This window comes from Lontra canadensis, unplaced genomic scaffold (assembly GCF_010015895.1).
Source record: "Lontra canadensis isolate GAN:19392208 unplaced genomic scaffold, GSC_riverotter_1.0 scaffold8, whole genome shotgun sequence".
In the NCBI taxonomy this organism is placed as follows: Eukaryota; Metazoa; Chordata; class Mammalia; order Carnivora; family Mustelidae; genus Lontra; species Lontra canadensis.
Window position 1 is genome coordinate 16,378,223 of NW_022631002.1, and position 18,060 is coordinate 16,396,282.

The window sequence follows — 18,060 nt, forward strand, 5'->3', positions numbered from 1 at the left end:
GCAATTCCACTCCTAAGTATATACCCAAGAAAAATGAAAACTATGTGTCACACAAAAACTTGCTTATGAATGTTAATAGCAGCACTGTTCATAAATGCCAAAAAGAGGAAACCACCCAAACATCCATCAACTGATAAATGGGTAAATAAAGTATGGTGTGTCCTTATTATTCAGCAGTAAAAACATCTTAATGAAACATGGATGTATCTTGAAAACATCATGCTAAGTGAATGAAGCCAATCACAACAAACCACAGACCGTATGATTTAATTTATGTGAAATCTCCAGGACAGGCATGTTTAGAGACACAGAAAGTAGATTTAGTGGTTGCACAGGGCTGAGAGGATTGGGGGGGTTGGGGATGACTGCCAACAGGGTGGAGAGTAAAAATGTTCTAAAATTAGTTTGCATGGTGGTTAAACATCCCTGTGACTATACTAGAAGATAGTGAATTATACATTTTCAGTAGGTGAATTACACAGTACGTGAGTTATATCTCAATAAAGATATGGGTGGAAAGATATGGGTGGAAAAAACAGACAAAACTTAGAGACAATGTTAGAAGTCTAGATTAGTGGTTGAAAAAGGGCAGGAAGAGGGGAAAGGAGAAATATTTTTTAAAAATATATAAAAACTAGAATAATTCCCAAATGTGGAGTCAATGAAAGAATGGATGTAAAAAGACATTCAAACGTTGAAGTTTTTTGTATCGTAAGGTTCTTTTTTTTTTTTTTTTTAAGATTTTATTTATTTATTTGACAGAGATAGATCACAAGTAGGCAGAGAGGCAGGCAGAGAGAGAGAGAGGGAAGCAGGCTCCCTGCTGAGCAGAGAGCCCGATGTGGGACTCGATCCCAGGACCCTGAGATCATGACCTGAGCTGAAGGCAGCGGCTTAACCCACTGAGCCACCCAGGTGCCCCCGTAAGGTTCTTTTTGATAAAGATAATCTAGTGCATAGACTGGATGATGTCACTGTTTTTACTTCAATCTACTGGACAAAAGGCCACTTTGAAAAATCATGTTTCCATAAACACAATTTCCTTTAGGCTGGTTTTGCCCTAGAAATTCTCCAATTGTCTTTGGTCAACGGCCTTTATTCAGTCTGTAGAGGATGAGTAAGTAGCAAATCTCCTTAGCGATTAGACTAATGCTAATAGATTTTTGAAGTCAGCGTTATTAACCATCATCTACACATAGTTAAGTAGAAACTATCTCATCTGGTGCGGCTGGATAGGTAAACAATGGCTTGGATTAAGCAATAAATTTTTAAGCTTATTTATTTAGCTAAGTAATCTCTACACCCAATGTGGGGCCTGAACTCACAACCCCAAGATCAAGAGTCTCATGCTCTTCCAACTGAGCCAGCCAGGCACCCCTAACTGATAAATTAATAAATTCAGATAAGGGGTAGTAGAAGGGGCAATTCTTCAATTTTTTACGGCCCTAATACATTCACATGCCTCAAAACTCAAAAAACAAAAAAGAAAAGTTGAGGCACCCAGGTGGCTCAGTCGGTTAAGTGTCTACCTTCAGCTCAGGTCGTGGTCCCACACTTCTAGGATGGAGCCCTCAGTATGGCTCCCCGCTCAGCGAGGAGCCTGCTTCTCCCTCTCCTCCCTGCTTGTTCTCTTTCTCGCTATCTCCATCTCTCTCTCTCAAATAAATAAATTTTTAAAATCAATTAAAAAAAAGTAAACATCTCAATGAAAAGTCCTTGCCCACCTTTTCTACCCACGTTCCAACCTCTTTCACTCACCCACCCCAGATAATCACTTAATATTTTTTTGTGTATCTCCTTCCTGAGTTTTTCTATGTGAATGCTAGTAAATATAAATATTTATGCTTAGTTTACTCACTTTTAAATAAAAACTAGCACAGTTTTATGTCTTGCTTTTTTTACTTAATGACAACTTGGAAGTGTTTAGATAGTAATACATAGAGAGCTTCCTCATTTATTTTTACAGTTGGATAATTTTCCATAGTTAATATTCATTGTTTGATATGAATGTTTCATAACTTTACTAGTCTCCGACTGGGAAATTTGGGTTTCCAGTCTTTTGAAATTGCAAACAATGCTACAGTAACCTTGGTCTTACATCAAGTAAGAGTAAAAGAAATGGGACTTCCAGGTCAAAAGCATATGCATTTGCAGGATTAGCAATGGACTGATTTATATTTTCACTGGTGATGCATGTAAATGACAGCTTCCTCAGAGCCCCACAGGGCATGTTATCAAAGTTTTTGAATTATACCAATGTGACATTTAAAAAATGCTATCATGGGACACTTGGGTGGCTCAGTCGGTTAAGCGTCTGCCTTTGGCTCAGGTCATGATCTCAGGGTCCTGGGATCGAGCGCCACGTCAGGCTCCCTGCTAAGCGGGAGGCTGCTTTTCCCTCTCCCTCTGTGAGCTCTCTCTCTCTCTCTCTAATAAATAAATAATAATAAATAAATAATACACAAACAAATAAATAAATCTTTAAAAAATGCTATCACACTGTAGTTTTTATTTGTATTTCTTTTCCTGTGGGTGAGGTTGAACATCTACATAGTTAAGATTCAGAAAGGCGGGCGCCTGGGTGGCTCAGTGGGTTAAAGCCTCTGCCTTCGGCTCAGGTCATGATCTCAGGGTCCTGGGATCGAGGCCCGCATCGGGCTCTCTGCTCAGCGGGGAGCCTGCTTCCTCCTCTCTCTCTCTATGCCTGCCTCTCTGCCTACTTGTGATCTCTCTCTGTTTCAAATAAATAAATAAAATCTTAAAAAAAAAAAATCATTTAAAAAAAAAAAAGATTCAGAAAGGCATTTATCAACTTTCTATCTAGATCAACTCCTGAAAAATAATCCTAATAGCCAAGAATTTCTTTTGAGTTGAGATGATTTATTTTCTTTCTTTCTTTTTTTTTTTTTAAAAGATTTTATTTATTTATTTGAGAGAGAGAGAGACAGTGAGATAGAGCACAAGCGAAAAGAAGGTCAGAGAGAGAAGCAGATTCCCCGTGGAGCTGGGAGCCCGATGCGGGACTCGATCCCAGGACTCCAGGATCATGACCTGAGCCGAAGGCAGTCGTCCAACCAACTGAGCCACCCAGGCGTCCCGAGATGATTTATTTTCTACATGCCAGGCATGAGCTTGCCTTAGGGGATACTCCCTCTACCTGGAATGGTTATCTGTCATCCTGACTTCACATTCATATTTTACCTCTCTAATCTCAAGGTCAGTGTCACCCCCTTGGTGAAATTTATGTGAGCCACCTTGTCCTAAGTGACTACCCATTCTAATATGTCGTTCTGTTTTCCTTTTCTCCATAGAACTCATGGCTACACACATTTTTCTGATTTATATGTTGGTTGATTTTTATGTCCACCAGTATAGCCCCAGTATCTTGGCACATAGTAGGTGTTTACTAACTATATGCCCACCTTCTGGAATGAGGGAGAAGGGGCTAAGTTTCTAAACAGAGTTTCCTGAAACTGGAGTGTGGGAAAGAAATTTGGCCTTGCCACTGGATTAAGAATCCCTACGGGCAGCCTCTAACCCTGAAACTTTATTCTTAAAGCGTTTTAACTTCATACTAACTCTGAGCCGTGGACGTGAGACTCACCCATGGTTAAGAGTTCAGGTTAGGTTTGGGACACTGGGATATTTTCTTTCATCCATAATCACTGGATCAAGGCCTATAAATCAAATAGTTAAGACAAAAAACACAAACAAGGTCGTAATTTGTTTCTTCCTGCCCTCTGTTTTTCTTGGCATGGAAAAACTCCAGCTTTTCCTGACTGGGGATGGGTAGTGACACTGGGGGGTGATTCATTAAAAGTGGCCTGAGTAACTGGCCTTTTATTTCTTCTCATTCTTTCCCTTTATTGTCCCAACTCATGTAAGGAAACACATTGAATACAATAATTCTCCTGCTGATAAAGAACTTTCCCTTGACTCTTTGTTCACTTGTAGTTACATGTTCCCAGAATCAAAATCTTGGAGCTAGGGAGGCTGAAGTGGCTAAGAGTGGATGTGATGTGTATTTCTGGTAGAGAAGGAAGGCCATGAGTCCTGGCTTATGGAAGTTCCTTCTTTTGCCTCCTTTTCTCAACAAAGTTGCCTATTTTATTAGGAAATTATTCCAGTCCCCGGGGAACCTGGCAGGAGTTAGGTGAAGCTGTGGATAAGTCTGAGAATCTTACTTCCCTATTTCTAAATTCGGTGTCACAGTATCAGTACTTTCCTCTCAAATGAGTGCCATTAATGTCAACCATTCCTAAGTCCAGAAGAGAGGAGAAAATAATTCAATTTTATATCAAAATATCAAAAAATATTCAATTTAATAATAGATCACAATATTAAATATAGATCACAATATTAAGAGAAATTGCAGAGAATATTATTTTCATCTTTTACATTATATACTTCTATTTTATTTGAAATTTTTAAATATTTTTTTTAAATAAAGGATAATTTTTAAAATATGTATAGAAAAAGGCTGGACAATAAGAGACTGAAATGCTAACAACAGCTATCTTGGGGCTGAGGGCTAGGAGTAGATTTTCGTTATCATCTTTATCCCTGTCTACAACTTATTAGTTCTTTTCACAGACTGTGTATTACTTTTGTGATTAAAAAGAAATAATAATAAAATGTTGTTACATTTAATTTGGTTTGTGTTGTCCCAACCTCCTGTACCTTTCTGTGGAAGTGGAACAATTTATTTTCCAAGAGGTGGGCACAGAAGGACACAAGTGGGACTATGATCGGGGTCAGGGTGAGGCAGTGGAAAAATACCAGTGATGCCTCATCCTCAGCATGGTTCTGGTGAAGGCCACTATTAAGCCACCCCTCCTTTGGTTTCTTTTTCCACCTCCGCGTGAAATAATCCCAGTTCCTCTCACCTGCTGTTGTAAATCTGTTGTCAATCTGGGAGCCTGCTCCTAGCGTTTCAGTCTCTGTGGATTCCCCGGGTAACCAGCTCCTCCGCGGGGGATGCATCTAGGAAGGGGAGAGTGACAAGATGAATCCATGGGTCCCTGATGTTCTAAATTGGTGGTTCTTGTCCATTTTTGAGAAGGGGACTCAACAGACAGCATGCCTCCTCCCTACTCAGGCTCTGGGTCCATGAGGGGTCTGGGTAGTGAGAAGGTAGATTATCTTCTACTAAGGCTACATGTTAGGTTGGAGACTGTGACTCTGGGTGTGAGCCCAAGAGGCTTCCTTGTGTCCTAATTAAACAGACTTTCCTACCAGTCCTGAGCAGCAATGGACCAGGCTGCCCTCCCTGTGTGGAGTGAGACAAGAACTTGTGCGTCCTCCCAGGTCATGGTCGTAAAAGACCAGGAAGAAGACACTGACGACTCATGCCCAGTTTCTCTTCATGTTCTTCCTTCTCTAAGCCCAGAAGGAGAAAGGGGGAAAGAGAGGCCTAGAGCATTAGCATTGATGACCCTCTACAGGAAGGAAATACCTGGAGCGGGAAGAAAGTGTTTTCCTCTCCAAAAAGTTCTTACTATTTCTTGGATTATAGAACGCTTCGAGGATATGAAGGGAACTATGAACCATCACCTCAGAAAAGTGCACATACCTGCTGGACTTTGATATTAGTGGTTTATATCTACCTGTCTTTCCCTTTCTTTTACAACCCCCATTTTCCTGTAAGAACTGTTTCCTGTAAGGACTGCTAATTTCTGCGAAGCCAACAGGAGGTCAATCAGTGTGCCCCACCTCCCCTTGCTTACAGGTGAGGCATGTGATCCAATCTAGCCAATTAGAGAAGCTCATTTCCAGGGCCCTGCTGTTTCAGAAACCAGCACTTGATTTAAAGGAGCCAAACAGGGACGGAGAACTCAGGGTGTGGGAAGATTCCTTTATTCGAAGAGTTCTGAACTGGAGAAAAGTGAAGCTTGAGGCTCTCCAGGGCTATTCTGTCTAACAAGTTAAGAGAGTCTCAAGAATACAGCCCAACAAAACGGAAAGGTGCCCTCAGGACATCGTTAAACCCTTGAATCTGGTTGTAAATGAAACCTAAACGAGCCACTTAATTTTCTCTCCAGCCCCCTCCCCAGCTACGTTTCTGTTCTTTGTAATGTATGTGCCCGCATGGAACTTGGCCTCCACTTTCCAGGGGTGGTCAGACTCTGAAGCCCACACCTCCACTGGACCCTCAGAGTTCTTTCTGGTAGTGGTGCCCCTTATTAATTTGAAAACTGATCAAGCACTCCAAAAGATTCAGATGCATCTGATAACTGAATTTGTGGCCATAGGACTTGGCTTCTTCACGTTGGCACCATTTCTGCTTAGTAACAACTTGAGAGCCATATTGAAAGCAGAAGTAGCACTGGTGTGTTAGAATGTGGAAAATGCTAGGAGAAAGTGACTCGTCCTCTTTTTCTTTTTATACTACCCACCAGAGTCGCAGGTTTTGGAAAGGATGTGAGAAAGAGAAACCCACCCAAACCAAAGAGGATGTGGGGGCCAGTTAACCTGCAAAAAGGCACTAGGAATTTGATACAGGGTGGTGTAGAAAAAGCTCTGGGATAGTAAGAGCTTACGTTTTATTAAGTATTTACTCTAGGCTAGAGGTTACACTAAACACTTTACATGCATTATAACCACTCTAGGTGGTGAGTGCTATCATTATTCCCACTTTGCAGAAGGTAACACTGAGACTGAGAGGGACTAGTCACTCACAAGAGAGTCCCCCAGCTCCACAGCTTGTGGAGCCAGATTCCACATCAGGGAGTCCCGCACTTCCTAACCACCATGTCCCTCCTGTTTAGCTAAGGACCTGGGTTAGAATCAAGCTTCTAGCACTTGCTGGTTGATTGACCTTGAGTAAATGAGCCTCTCTGAGTTGCCTCACCTGAAAAATTTAGATATTGTATTACATAACTTAATCTCTTTCAACTCCAACATTTCAACACATTTTTCAAAAATTTCGAGAATTTTTAAAAATCCCCAACTCCCCAAATGAAGATTTGTATAGCTGGCCTGTGCTTTCCCCCTCAAGACCATATAGATTTGTTTTTTCAAGGATTTAGGATCAAAGGGCTCCTTTGGGTTATGTATTCCTTTGAAATGAATTCAAAGGCGTGCATTTTCAAAGTGCAGGGGGAACTGGAAAGCCTTCATCCTCGCTGAGTGAATCAGCATCCCGGGAGCACAGGTGACAAGTCCTGACCCATCCCTTCACTGTCTGATAAGCCCAAAGGTCACAGCTCTGAACTTGACCCCACTTTTCCTTCTTCCTGCCCCTTTTGTGGGTTTTCTGATAAGGTGCCCTAAGTCAGCTGTGACCCTGTTTTCTCTCTCTGCAAACATAGTCCCCAGGGCGTGCACTCTGCCTGTGAGCTCCCCAGCTGCTTCCAGCTCTCCCTCTGCCCACAGTCCTTTAATTGCTGCATTCCAACAAATTAGCCATGTGACAGAAGATTATTTTTAACTTCAATAGAGCAGCTCCCTCTCTTTTAATATATCATGCTTGGCCCACATTCCCTCGGTGAAAAGGGCACCATCGGCTACTTCTGAGAACTTTTAATTACTCCAATTGTTTGCAACCCCCTTAGAAGCTTAGAAAAAAAAATATGTTTCTCTCTCCGTTCCCAGTTTTCCCATTTCTTACTTAATGGGAGCTGAGGCTGAGTCCAATCTAGGGACTTACCAGCTTCAACAGGTCTCCCCAAATCCTCTCCAGCCCCCTCCCACTTGTTCTCCATGGAACTTTTTTTTTTTTTTTTAAGTGCAAATCCACTGGGAGGATGAAGGATGGACAAGTTCCAGAGTGACAGGGACTCCCCGATTCAATGCCACAGAGAGCCCGGAAGATAACAGGAATGGAGGGAGGTTTGGTGGCCCCAGGAAGACTGAGTGCTCAGCCCCTCCTAGGTCTTGGGATCCTCCAAGAACATCCTGATAATTGAGCTTGAGCTTGAGTCTGAGCCTTCCAAGTTTGAGAAAACCACCAGAACGGTAAGCATCTCAAAGGCCATCACATGGACCAAAGGCCTGTCTCCAATTTTTCTGAATGTCCTAACCCCCAGGTACTTCTCTAATCTCAGGAAGCCAAGTGGGCTGTGTGGCCAAAAATGACTGGGATTATATCACCCACCTCCACCCAGAAAAGTAGAGATTGAGTTGCATTTAAGTTTGATTCCCCCCACCACCACCAAATTGAGAAATGTGCAATTTTTTATACGTGAGTTTTGCAAAGTAGCTCCAACAGGTTATATCGGTATGGGATCATTCCAGCCATTTGCTATGCTATATGTATTTTGACACACAGTGAATTATAAAAAGCTAGGGGTATGAGAGAGAGAGAGAATGGGTGTAGTTGTATGTTGGTAAAAGGGAAAAAGAAAGTGTCCCAGGCAGTGGGAATAGCATACATGCAAGCTGTTGTGTGGGAAAAAGCATTGTGTTTGGGGAATTTAAAAAAGGCCATTGTGGGGCGCCTGGGTGGCTCAGTGGGTTAAAGCCTCTGCCTTCGGCTCAGGTCATGATCCCAGGGTCCTGGGATTGAGTCCGGCATCGGGCTCTCTGCTTGGCGGGGAGCCTGCTTCCCTTCCTCTCTCTCTGCCTACTTGTGATCTCTGTCAAGTAAATAGGTGAAATCTTAAAAAAAAAAAAAAAAAAGGGATCATATGTACTTTATGTGTGTACTTCTTTCTACAATACATCATCTGTATTGTCCTAACATTTCCAATCTGTATGGTGTTTTTCTGTTGGATTTGCAGGAATTTGTGAGTTTGAGCCCCACGATGGGTACAGAGCTGACTTTAAAAAATAATGTGTATGTATGTATATATATACACATATATATATGTGTGTATATATGTAAAAAGAACCAGAATAAAATCCCTGCCTTCATGGAGCTTCCATTCTAGTGATGGGACAGGAGAAAAAATAAACAAATAAAAAATGTATATCATTAATGTAAAATGGGAGAATAAAAGGAGGGGAAGAAAACATAAATGTATTCTTTTATTTCTATTTATTTAATTTTTAATTTTTTAATTTGTAACTTTACTTTATTTTTTAAAAGAGACTATTTATTTGTCAGAGAGAGAAAGCAAGTGCACAAGCAGGGGAAGCACAAGCAGAGGGAGAGGGAGAAGCAGGCTCCCGGCTGAGCAAGGAGCCCAATGTGGGACTCGCCTCCAGAACACTGGGATCATGACTTGAGCAGAAAGCAGACCCTTAACTGACTGAGCCACCCAGGCATCCCTATTTATATTTTTTAAAGCTTTTTTTTTTTTTAAAGTAATCTCTATACCCAACATGGGGTTCAAACTCATGACCCCAAGATCAAGAGCCACACAATCCACTGACTGAGCCACCTAGGCACCCCACAAATGTGTTCTTTTAAAGCTGCATAAAATACCTATCTCAGAGACGACACCCAGAAACTGACAGGCCCAAGGAAGGGAACTGGGCAGCTGGGGGAACACGGGCAGAAGAACAAAGTCACCTTCTGCTCTGTGTATCTTCTGAATTTATAAATGATTGAATGTGTTATCTAATCCAGAATTAATGGATATAATTACAATAGTTTTGTTAAGTTGGAAGAAATGTTTGGCAGTATTGCCAAGCACCTGGGCCCTGAAGTTGTGGGAAATGCCTCATGGCGTTTTAATCAGGGCAGGAGGAAAGGGCGGGCTCCCAGTTGTCACTCACGACGGTCAGGAACCAAGTTGTACCATCACTCCGGTAAGATAAAAGAGCCACTGAGAGGACAGAAGGAAACAAAATTGGTCTTGAGTCACATATGTTTCAAGGGTATTTATAAAAGGCTTAGGCAGCTCCTTCCTAAATTTGAATTAATGTCAAAAGAGAATCATTTCAGGAAGTGTTGAGTTCCTCTCTTCAAACTTTTTGGGACCATCCCACACTGGTATGAATCACATAGACCCAAGTTCATTCACAGGGAACATCTGTGTGGGGGGAAGTGGCGGAGCACAATAAAGAGATCATCTGACACTGAACTTGGACACCTATTGTCTTTTTTCCCAGCTTCCCTCGGGATGTTCATTTCTTTGGTTATATGGGAAGGAAGGTCTATAAAGTGCTATGGTTATTATTTGGGTTTATTCATTAACGTGTGAAAATGGCAATTTGGAAGAGAAGCATGACTGAAATCTGTATTCTTTGTGAATGTTTATATTCCAGAAGCTTTGCAGAGTTGTTGGAAAGTTGCTTTGTGTTTTCTCTCTCCTTGTGGCCTCCAGTCAACCAAACTGATAAAAAAGGGGGTTGCCGAGCTGGCTTCCCCTCGTCTACTCGAGATTCTCTCCCTCTCCCTCTGCTCCTCCCCTCATGTGCTCTCTCTCTCAAAGAAAGAAATGAAGTATTTAAAAAACAAAATGATAAAAAAAAGTTCGGCTTCAAATATAAAGTTTATAATTATTTATCTTATCTCAATAAATTACCTCTTTCAAAATCCTACCATTATTTTCCCTATATTTTCATTAACTTTTAATTGCTTTAATATAGGAATACAACCTTCCTTTAAAAAAAAATAGAATGTTGCAGATAAACTTTTTTTTTAATAGAATACTTCCTCTTTTTTTTTAACTTTTAAAGATTTTATTTAGGGGCACCTGGGTGGCTCAGTGGGTTGGGTCTCTGCCTTCGGCTCGGGTCATGATCTCAGGGTCCTGGGATCGGGCCCCGAGTCGGGCTCTCTGCTCAGCAGGGAGCCTGCCTGCCTCTGTCTACTTGTGACCTCTCTCTCTCTCTCTGTCAAATAAATAAATAAAATCTTAAAAAAAAAAAAAAGATTTTATTTATTTATTTGAGAGTGAATGAGTGAGAGAGAGCATGAGAGAGGAGAAGGTCAAAGGAAGAAGCAGACTCCCCAAGGAGCTGGGAGCCTGATGCGGGACTCAATCCTGGAAGTCCGGGATCATGACCTGAGCCGAAGGCAGTCGCTCAACCAACTGAGCCACCCAGGCGCCCTGCAGATAAACTTTTGGTTCTCCTTAGTCATTTTCCATAATACTAATTTAACTGGCTACGAGTGTGGCTGGCAAATAATTACTATATCACAGTGATTCTAATACGCAACAAAGTATGAGAATCACTTGTCTAACTGATATAGGACCCCAATGTTCTTGGAAACTCAATACTAGAAATGATGGGAAATACATATTTAAAAAATATAATGGATGGTTTTCCTTCTTTAAGTGAAGGGTAAGATTTGCCTTTCAAAATGGATTGCATTTTAGCCAAAACACTTCAGTGAACTTTTGGATTGTGAAAATAAAAAGCCAATATGTCATTCTAGAATGGGGACAAAGAGACGCTAAGATCACCATATAAAAGTTGTCATTGTTGTGGACATGTTGCATTTCTTTTTTTTTTTTTTTTTTTTTTAAGATTTTATTTATTTATTTGACAGAGAGAGATCACAAGTAGACAGAGAGGCAGGCAGAGAGAGAGAGAGGGAAGCAGGCCCCCAGCTGAGCAGAGAGCCTGATGCGGGACTCGATCCCAGGACCCTGAGATCATGACCTGAGCCGAAGGCAGCGGCTTAACCCACTGAGCCACCCAGGTGCCCCGACATGTTGCATTTCTGTTAGAGTATTAAGATATGGCTGGAGACTGGGGATTGAGGAAGAACTGATTAAAGAAGTTTCTTGGCTAGGGAAGAGAGGGCCATAAAAAAGACCCCTGGGAAAGAGTCAGGCTGAGACTTTGAGGACCGTGTTGTCCAACATGGTAGCTATCAACCACATGTGATTATTTAATTCTAAATCTAAGTGAATTGAAATGAAATCAGATTAAAAGTTCAGTCCCTCAGTGATGGTAGCCACAATTCAAGTGCTCACCAGCCACATGTAACCAGTGGCTACAATACTGGGTGCAAATATAGAACATGTCCCTCATGAAAGAAAGCTCTATGTGACAGTGCTACCCTAGAAATCATTTTACATGGTTTTACCTAGCAGCTAGTTTTACATTTTTATTCACAAAGTATAATTACTTGCTTTACTACCAAGCCATCAACAAAGTTTTAAAATAATAGTAACAGCTAACATTCATTGAATATGTAATGAATGAACTTATGTAATGGTCAGTTTTCTTGGTTGCAGACAACAGGTTTCACTCTTGTTATTTTAAGCACAAAGAGATTTACTGAAGGGTATGGCTAGCTGACAGAACTATTTGGGAAGTTAAGAAATACACTCTAGGGGCACCTGGGTGGCTCAGTGGGTTAAAGCCTCTGCCTTAGGCTCAAGTCATGATCCCAGGGTCCTGGGCTCAAGCCCTGCATCCGGCTCTCTGCTCAGCAGGGAGCCTGCTTCCCCCCCCGCCCCCACCTGCCTCTCTGCCTACTTGTGATCTCTGTCTGTCAAAATAAATAAAATTTTAAAATCTTAAAAAAAAAAAAAAAGAAAAGAAATACACTCTAGGCTAAACATCCAGAAATGACTCCAAAATTATACTACAGAACTGGGTTGACAAGCAAGCTGCAGCCTCTGCCACCATCCAGAAGATTCAGAACTGCTAAGTTGCCACCAACAGCTGCTGGCTCAAGAATCATGTTGCCTTTGCCATGATCAACACCAGGAAAATGGATGCTTCACACCTGCCTCTCCACAGAGTTCATAGCTTTGAAGTCTCACACAAATGGCATCTACGTCACAAACAGAATCAGAGCTGAAGGGAGCTTGAGAAGCGTAGTGTTTAGCTTTGTATTTTCTGCAGTTCCAAAAGCAAGGTTAGAAAGGGGTTGGAATGGATTTTGAGAGAAACAGTCGAAAGTATCTGTCACAACTTGCCATGTGCCAACTCCAGTAAACATGCCTGATCTCATTTCATTCTTACAAGAATTCGGTGAGGAAGGCCCTATAATTATCCCCATTTGACAGATGAGGACACTAACTACAGTAAATGGTGGGACTCCCAGTATGAATTTAGTTGTGCTTTTAGAAGTTAAAGGAGCCCTCTGTCCACTCCTGGAAAGAACTAAAGGGAAGCAGGAAAGGGAAGAAGCCAGGACGGAAGATGACAACCAACAGGAATAAAGCAGCAGTCCCAAGGTGACAAAGGACAGCCAGAATGAATCTGAGAACTCAGGAGTGGTGCCAGATTCATGCCAGATTTCAGAGTCCCTACTCTCCCTTCAAAGTCCATGCTGCCCCCAGTGGGAAGAACCAGAACTTACAGACACATGACAAAGACAGAGAACACTTCTCTGGTTTCAAAGGTCCCAATTGCATCTGTGACACAGAACAGAACGCAAAAGTAAAGAACTCAGCAGGGAAGGCTTCCAGAAGGAGGTGAGTTTTCAGTCGGTTTTAGAGAAGAGAAGTGTTAGCTTACCTACTGCAGTCAGAAGGCAGAGGGTTTCAGATGAAAGAACTCCTATGTCTCATGCCAGGCCTCGGACAGCCACTGTAGCAAATCAAAGGAATGTCCTTGACTGAGGAGGAAAGAGGTGGCTCAGTGTTTAGGAGAAAACAATAAAACAATCTGTGGGGAAGGGAATTGATTACAGGATAAAATCACATGAAACCCGCCCCATGATTACAGTAATCTTAAAATATTAATAAAGTATGGATTGAAATTCTATTTGGAGCAAAATGAAAACCTCAGAGAGGGAACCCAGAAATTTTCTTTTTTCTTTCTTTTTTTTTTTTTTTTTAAGATTTGGTTTATTTATTTGAGAGAGCACAAGTTGGGTAAGGAGCAGAGGGAGAAGCAGACTCGAGTGGGGTGAAGGGCAGAGAGAGAGGGAGAAGCAGATTTCCCGCTGAGCAGAGAGCCTGATGCCCGGCTCAGTTCCAGGACTCTGGGATCAAGACCTGAGCCGAAGGCAGATGCTTAACCGAATGAGCCACCCAGGCGCCCCAAGAACCCAGAAATTTTCTAACAAACACTCCAAGTTGATCTGTCTTGATTTGCCGTCACAAGGGCTGTTACCAGCCCCAGTTCTCCTTCCCTGGGAAAAAGCCCAAGCTTCTGGTGCCTCAGGTCTGGCGATCCTTTGCCATATTATTCTTTCCTGGAGACATTCTAGTAGGATCACAAGATAACCATGTCAGGGAGAAGAATGAATCTCAAGGAAATGGGTCGCTTGGTGCTGAGAGCTTCAGGAGCTTTGAGAAAGCAGTGTCAACATCACAGAAATGTGGTAGTTATGTGTGATTCTTACTTTGCTTAAGCTTTATCAAACAATACTATTAACTAACATTCTATCAAGCCTCCCCATCTGCTAGGTCCTAGGCTAAGCAAATTAATAATGCTTTATATCATTTAACCCTCGCAACAATTACTTATACTAGAGGCTATTAATATTCCCATTTTACCAATAAAGAAACTGTGGCTTAAGAGGTCTCACAGCTAAGAACTGGACTCTGAGGCCCATAGATCTAGCCATCCTGCTATGGTGCCTTGATTTCTTCTTTGTTAATTGTGTTTCCCTATTATTTTTCACATGTTATGTTTATTTACTCATTGCCTCTTCCCTCCTCCAAAAACTGGAAGTTTCTTAAATGTGATGATCCAGTCTAATTCATCTTTTGATACCCTTATCCTCAATACCTGACAAAGACTAGCACACAGTGAGTGCTTCATATGTGTGAGCTAGACAGCTTTGTGATGTAACAGCCACTCACTTTATATAGTTAAACACAATGACTCTCTGTAGATCTTCACGGCTTCTGGATAACAAGTTGGTGATGTGTGTCCTCTCCATTCATATAGTGTCATGGTCAAGGGTAAGGGTCTTGGAGCCAGATAGTCACAGGTTTGAATCCTGCCTCAGGCACTTATTAGTGGTATAACCTTAGGCAAATGTTAAAAGAAAAAAAAAGTTATAATTTATAAAGGGTTATCTATAAAAGGAGCACTGCTCTTGGGTCATGAAGAAATAGCTGGAAAAGTTTATGATTCAGATGCTTAAAAATAATGTACATGTGGAGGCACCTGGGTGGCTCTGCTGGATGAGCATCCAACTCTTGATTTTGGCTCAGGTCATGATCTCAGGGTCACGGGACTGAGCCCTGTGTGGGGCTCTGTGCTCAGCAGAGAGTTTGCTTGTCCCTCTCCTTCTGCTCCTCCCCCTGCTCTCTGTCTCTCCCTCAAATAAATAAATACATTTAAAAACTATGTATATGTGTATGTAAAAGCACATGAAAAGATGCTCAACATCACTAATCATCAGGGAAATGCAAATTAAAATCATGGTAAGATATCACCTCATTCCTGTCAAAATGGCTATTATCAAAAAGATAAAAAATATCAAATATTGAGACACCTGGGTGGCTCAGTTGGTTAAGCATCTGCCTTTGGCTTGGGTCACGATCTAAGGGTCCTGGAATCGAGCCCCGTATTGGGCTCCTAGCTCAGTGAGTGGTTAGCCTGCTACTCTCTCCCTCTGCCCCTCCCCTGGCTCATGCACTCTCTTTATCTCTCTCACGCAAATAAATAAATAAATAAATAAATAAATAAATAAAATCTTTAAAAAAATAAATAACAAATGCAGGCAAGGCTTTAGAGAAAAGGGAACCCTCATGCACTGTTGGTGGGAATGTAAATTAGGACAGCCACTGTGGGAAACAGTATGGGGCTTCCTAAAAATAAAAATAGAACTGCAGTATAATTCAGCAATCACATTTGTAGTTATTTATCTGAAGAAAATTAAAATACTAATTTGGAAAGACATATACACGCCTATGTTCACTGCAGCATTATATACAAGAGCCAAGATTTGGAAGCAACCTAAATGTCCACTGATAGATGAATGAATAAACAAGATGTGGCATATACATGCAATAGAATATTACTCAGCCACAAAAAGAATGAACTCTTGCCTTTTGTGACAACACTTGTGGATCCAGAGGGTACTACGCTAAGCGAAATTAGAGAAAGACAAATACTAAATGATTTCACTTATATGTGGAATCCAAAAATCACAACAAATGAACAAACAAACCAGAAACAGATTCACAGATACAGAGAACAGACTGATCATTGCCCAAGGGGTTAGGGAGTGGGAACGGACAAAATAGGTGAAGGAGATTAAGAAGTACAAACTTCCGGGGAGCCTGGGTGGCTCAGTGGGTTAAAGCCTCTGCCTTCAGCTCAGGTCATGATTCCAGGGTCCTGGGATCGAGCCCCACATCAGGCTCTTTGCTCAGCAGGGAGCCTGCTTCCTCCTCTCTCTCTGCCTGCCTCTCTGCCTACTTGTAATCTCTGTCTGTCAAATAAATAAATAAAATCTTAAAAAAAAAAAAAAAGTATGAACTTCCAGGGTAGCCTGGGTTGCTCAGTGGGTTAAGCGACTGACCATTGATCTCAGTTTAGTTCTCACAGTTGTGAGTTCAAGCCCCACGTTGAACTTAAAAAAAAAAAAAAACAAAGAAGAAGTACAAACCTACAGTTACACAATAAATAAGACATGGGGATGTAATGTACAGCATAAGGTATATAGTCAATAATACTATAACAACTTTGTATGGTGACAGATGGTAACTAGATTGATGTGGTATACATTGCAATGTATATAAATATATACATTGTATATAAATATCGAATCACTATGTTGTATACCTGAAACTAAAATGATATTGTATTTCAATTATTCTTTAATAAAAAATATGTACTTGATAAAAGTGGTAGATGGCTGGGTTCTGAGAGGAGCCCAGTGTCTTCCTAGAGTAGTTAGCAGCCTGCTGACCAACTCAGTCTCCTCCTATTAAGAAAGATGGAGCAGCAAGAACAGGGACTTGCTGGGGTTAAATGTTAACTTGCTTGTGTTTATTTCTCTACAACTGCCTGCTGTTTAATTTGGCCAACCCAGTGAAGATTCTTTGGTAAGCCTGTGTATAATTTCTAAACACCAGACTTACGACCTTTATACACACTCTAAACATTTATAGAACGGGAGAATTCGTCTTTTTCTCCATCAGTGAATTGAATAAACAACAACATCCTCCCCTCTCCCCGGAAAAAAAGTATTCTTTGATCTACACCAAAGATATATTGGTAATAATTCATCCTGATCAGCAAAGGATTGTAAAGCAGATTCGTTGATAAGCCAATTAATTTCAGAACGCACTGGAGCTTGTTTCTTCCTGATACTGATTTATATTCTCAAAGCCATAGAATGTTAGAGCTGAAAAATAGACCTTTTAAGATTATCTCTTCAAATCTTCTGATTTTAATGGATGAGAAAACGGAGCGCTCCAGAGAGGAAAGTTTAGACAAATGTTAATAAAGAACCATATAGGAAATGCTTTGTCACAATTCCTACATCATTTTAAGCTTTCTGCGGCTATTGCTTTTTGACTCCGTTTTAATCTGGTGATCAAAATACATTATTTGGGCCTGGAATTGGAAATCTGCGGACACTAATCCTCAATTTTGTGCTGACGTCAGAGATATTTGAGACTCACTGCTGCCCCCTGCTGGAAATTTAAATCTCACAGGTTCTCAAGGTTATACGGAATTTTTGAACAGTCAAAAAAATTATAAAAGTAGTATTTCCTTAAGTTAGTAAGTTTAAATAGCATAAAGGGGTATGAAGGGAAGAGTTAAACTTGCCCCCCTTCCCAGTGATAACTGTCATTAACGATTTTATTGAACATTCTTCCATTTTTTTTTAAAAGATTTTATTTATTTATTTAAAAGAGAGACAGTAAGAGAGAACATGAGAGGGGAGAAGGTCAGAGGGAGATGCAGACTCCCCCTGTAGCTGGGAGCCCAATGTGGGACTTGATCCTGGGACTCTGGAATCATGACCTGAGCAGAAGGCAGTTGCTTAACCAACTGAGCCACCCAGGCGCCCTCTTCCATAATTTTTTAACTTACATATTTGTATATATCTACACATATGTGCAGATATGTGCATTGATCTCTGTCAAATGAATAAATAAAATCTTAAAGAAAAAAAAAGTTGCGGGGCGCCTGGGTGGCTCAGTGGGTTAAAGCCGCTGCCTTCAGCTCAGGTCATGATCCCAGCGTTCTGGGATCGAGCCCCGCATCGGGCTCTCTGCTCAGCAGGGAGCCTGCTTCCTCCTCTCTCTCTGCCTGCCTCTCTGCCTACTTGTGATCTCTCTCTCTCTGTCA

At 41.3% G+C, this 18,060-nt stretch overlaps 1 protein-coding gene across 2 annotated transcripts in view; it reads right to left on the reverse strand.

Annotated features, from left to right (window-relative positions):
- Positions 1-4,509: 4,509 nt before the first annotated feature.
- Positions 4,510-18,060, reverse strand: part of NIP7 (nucleolar pre-rRNA processing protein NIP7) — a 58,736-nt gene continuing 45,185 nt past the window's right edge. The window contains exon 4 of one of the 2 annotated variants that reach the window (XM_032854079.1): positions 4,510-4,983. In XM_032854079.1, coding sequence (XP_032709970.1) covers positions 4,588-4,983 — 396 coding nt within the window. In that variant the 3' untranslated portion in view covers positions 4,510-4,587. The remainder of the gene's footprint in view (positions 4,984-18,060) is intronic. The other variant, XM_032854078.1, reaches the window with a different exon arrangement.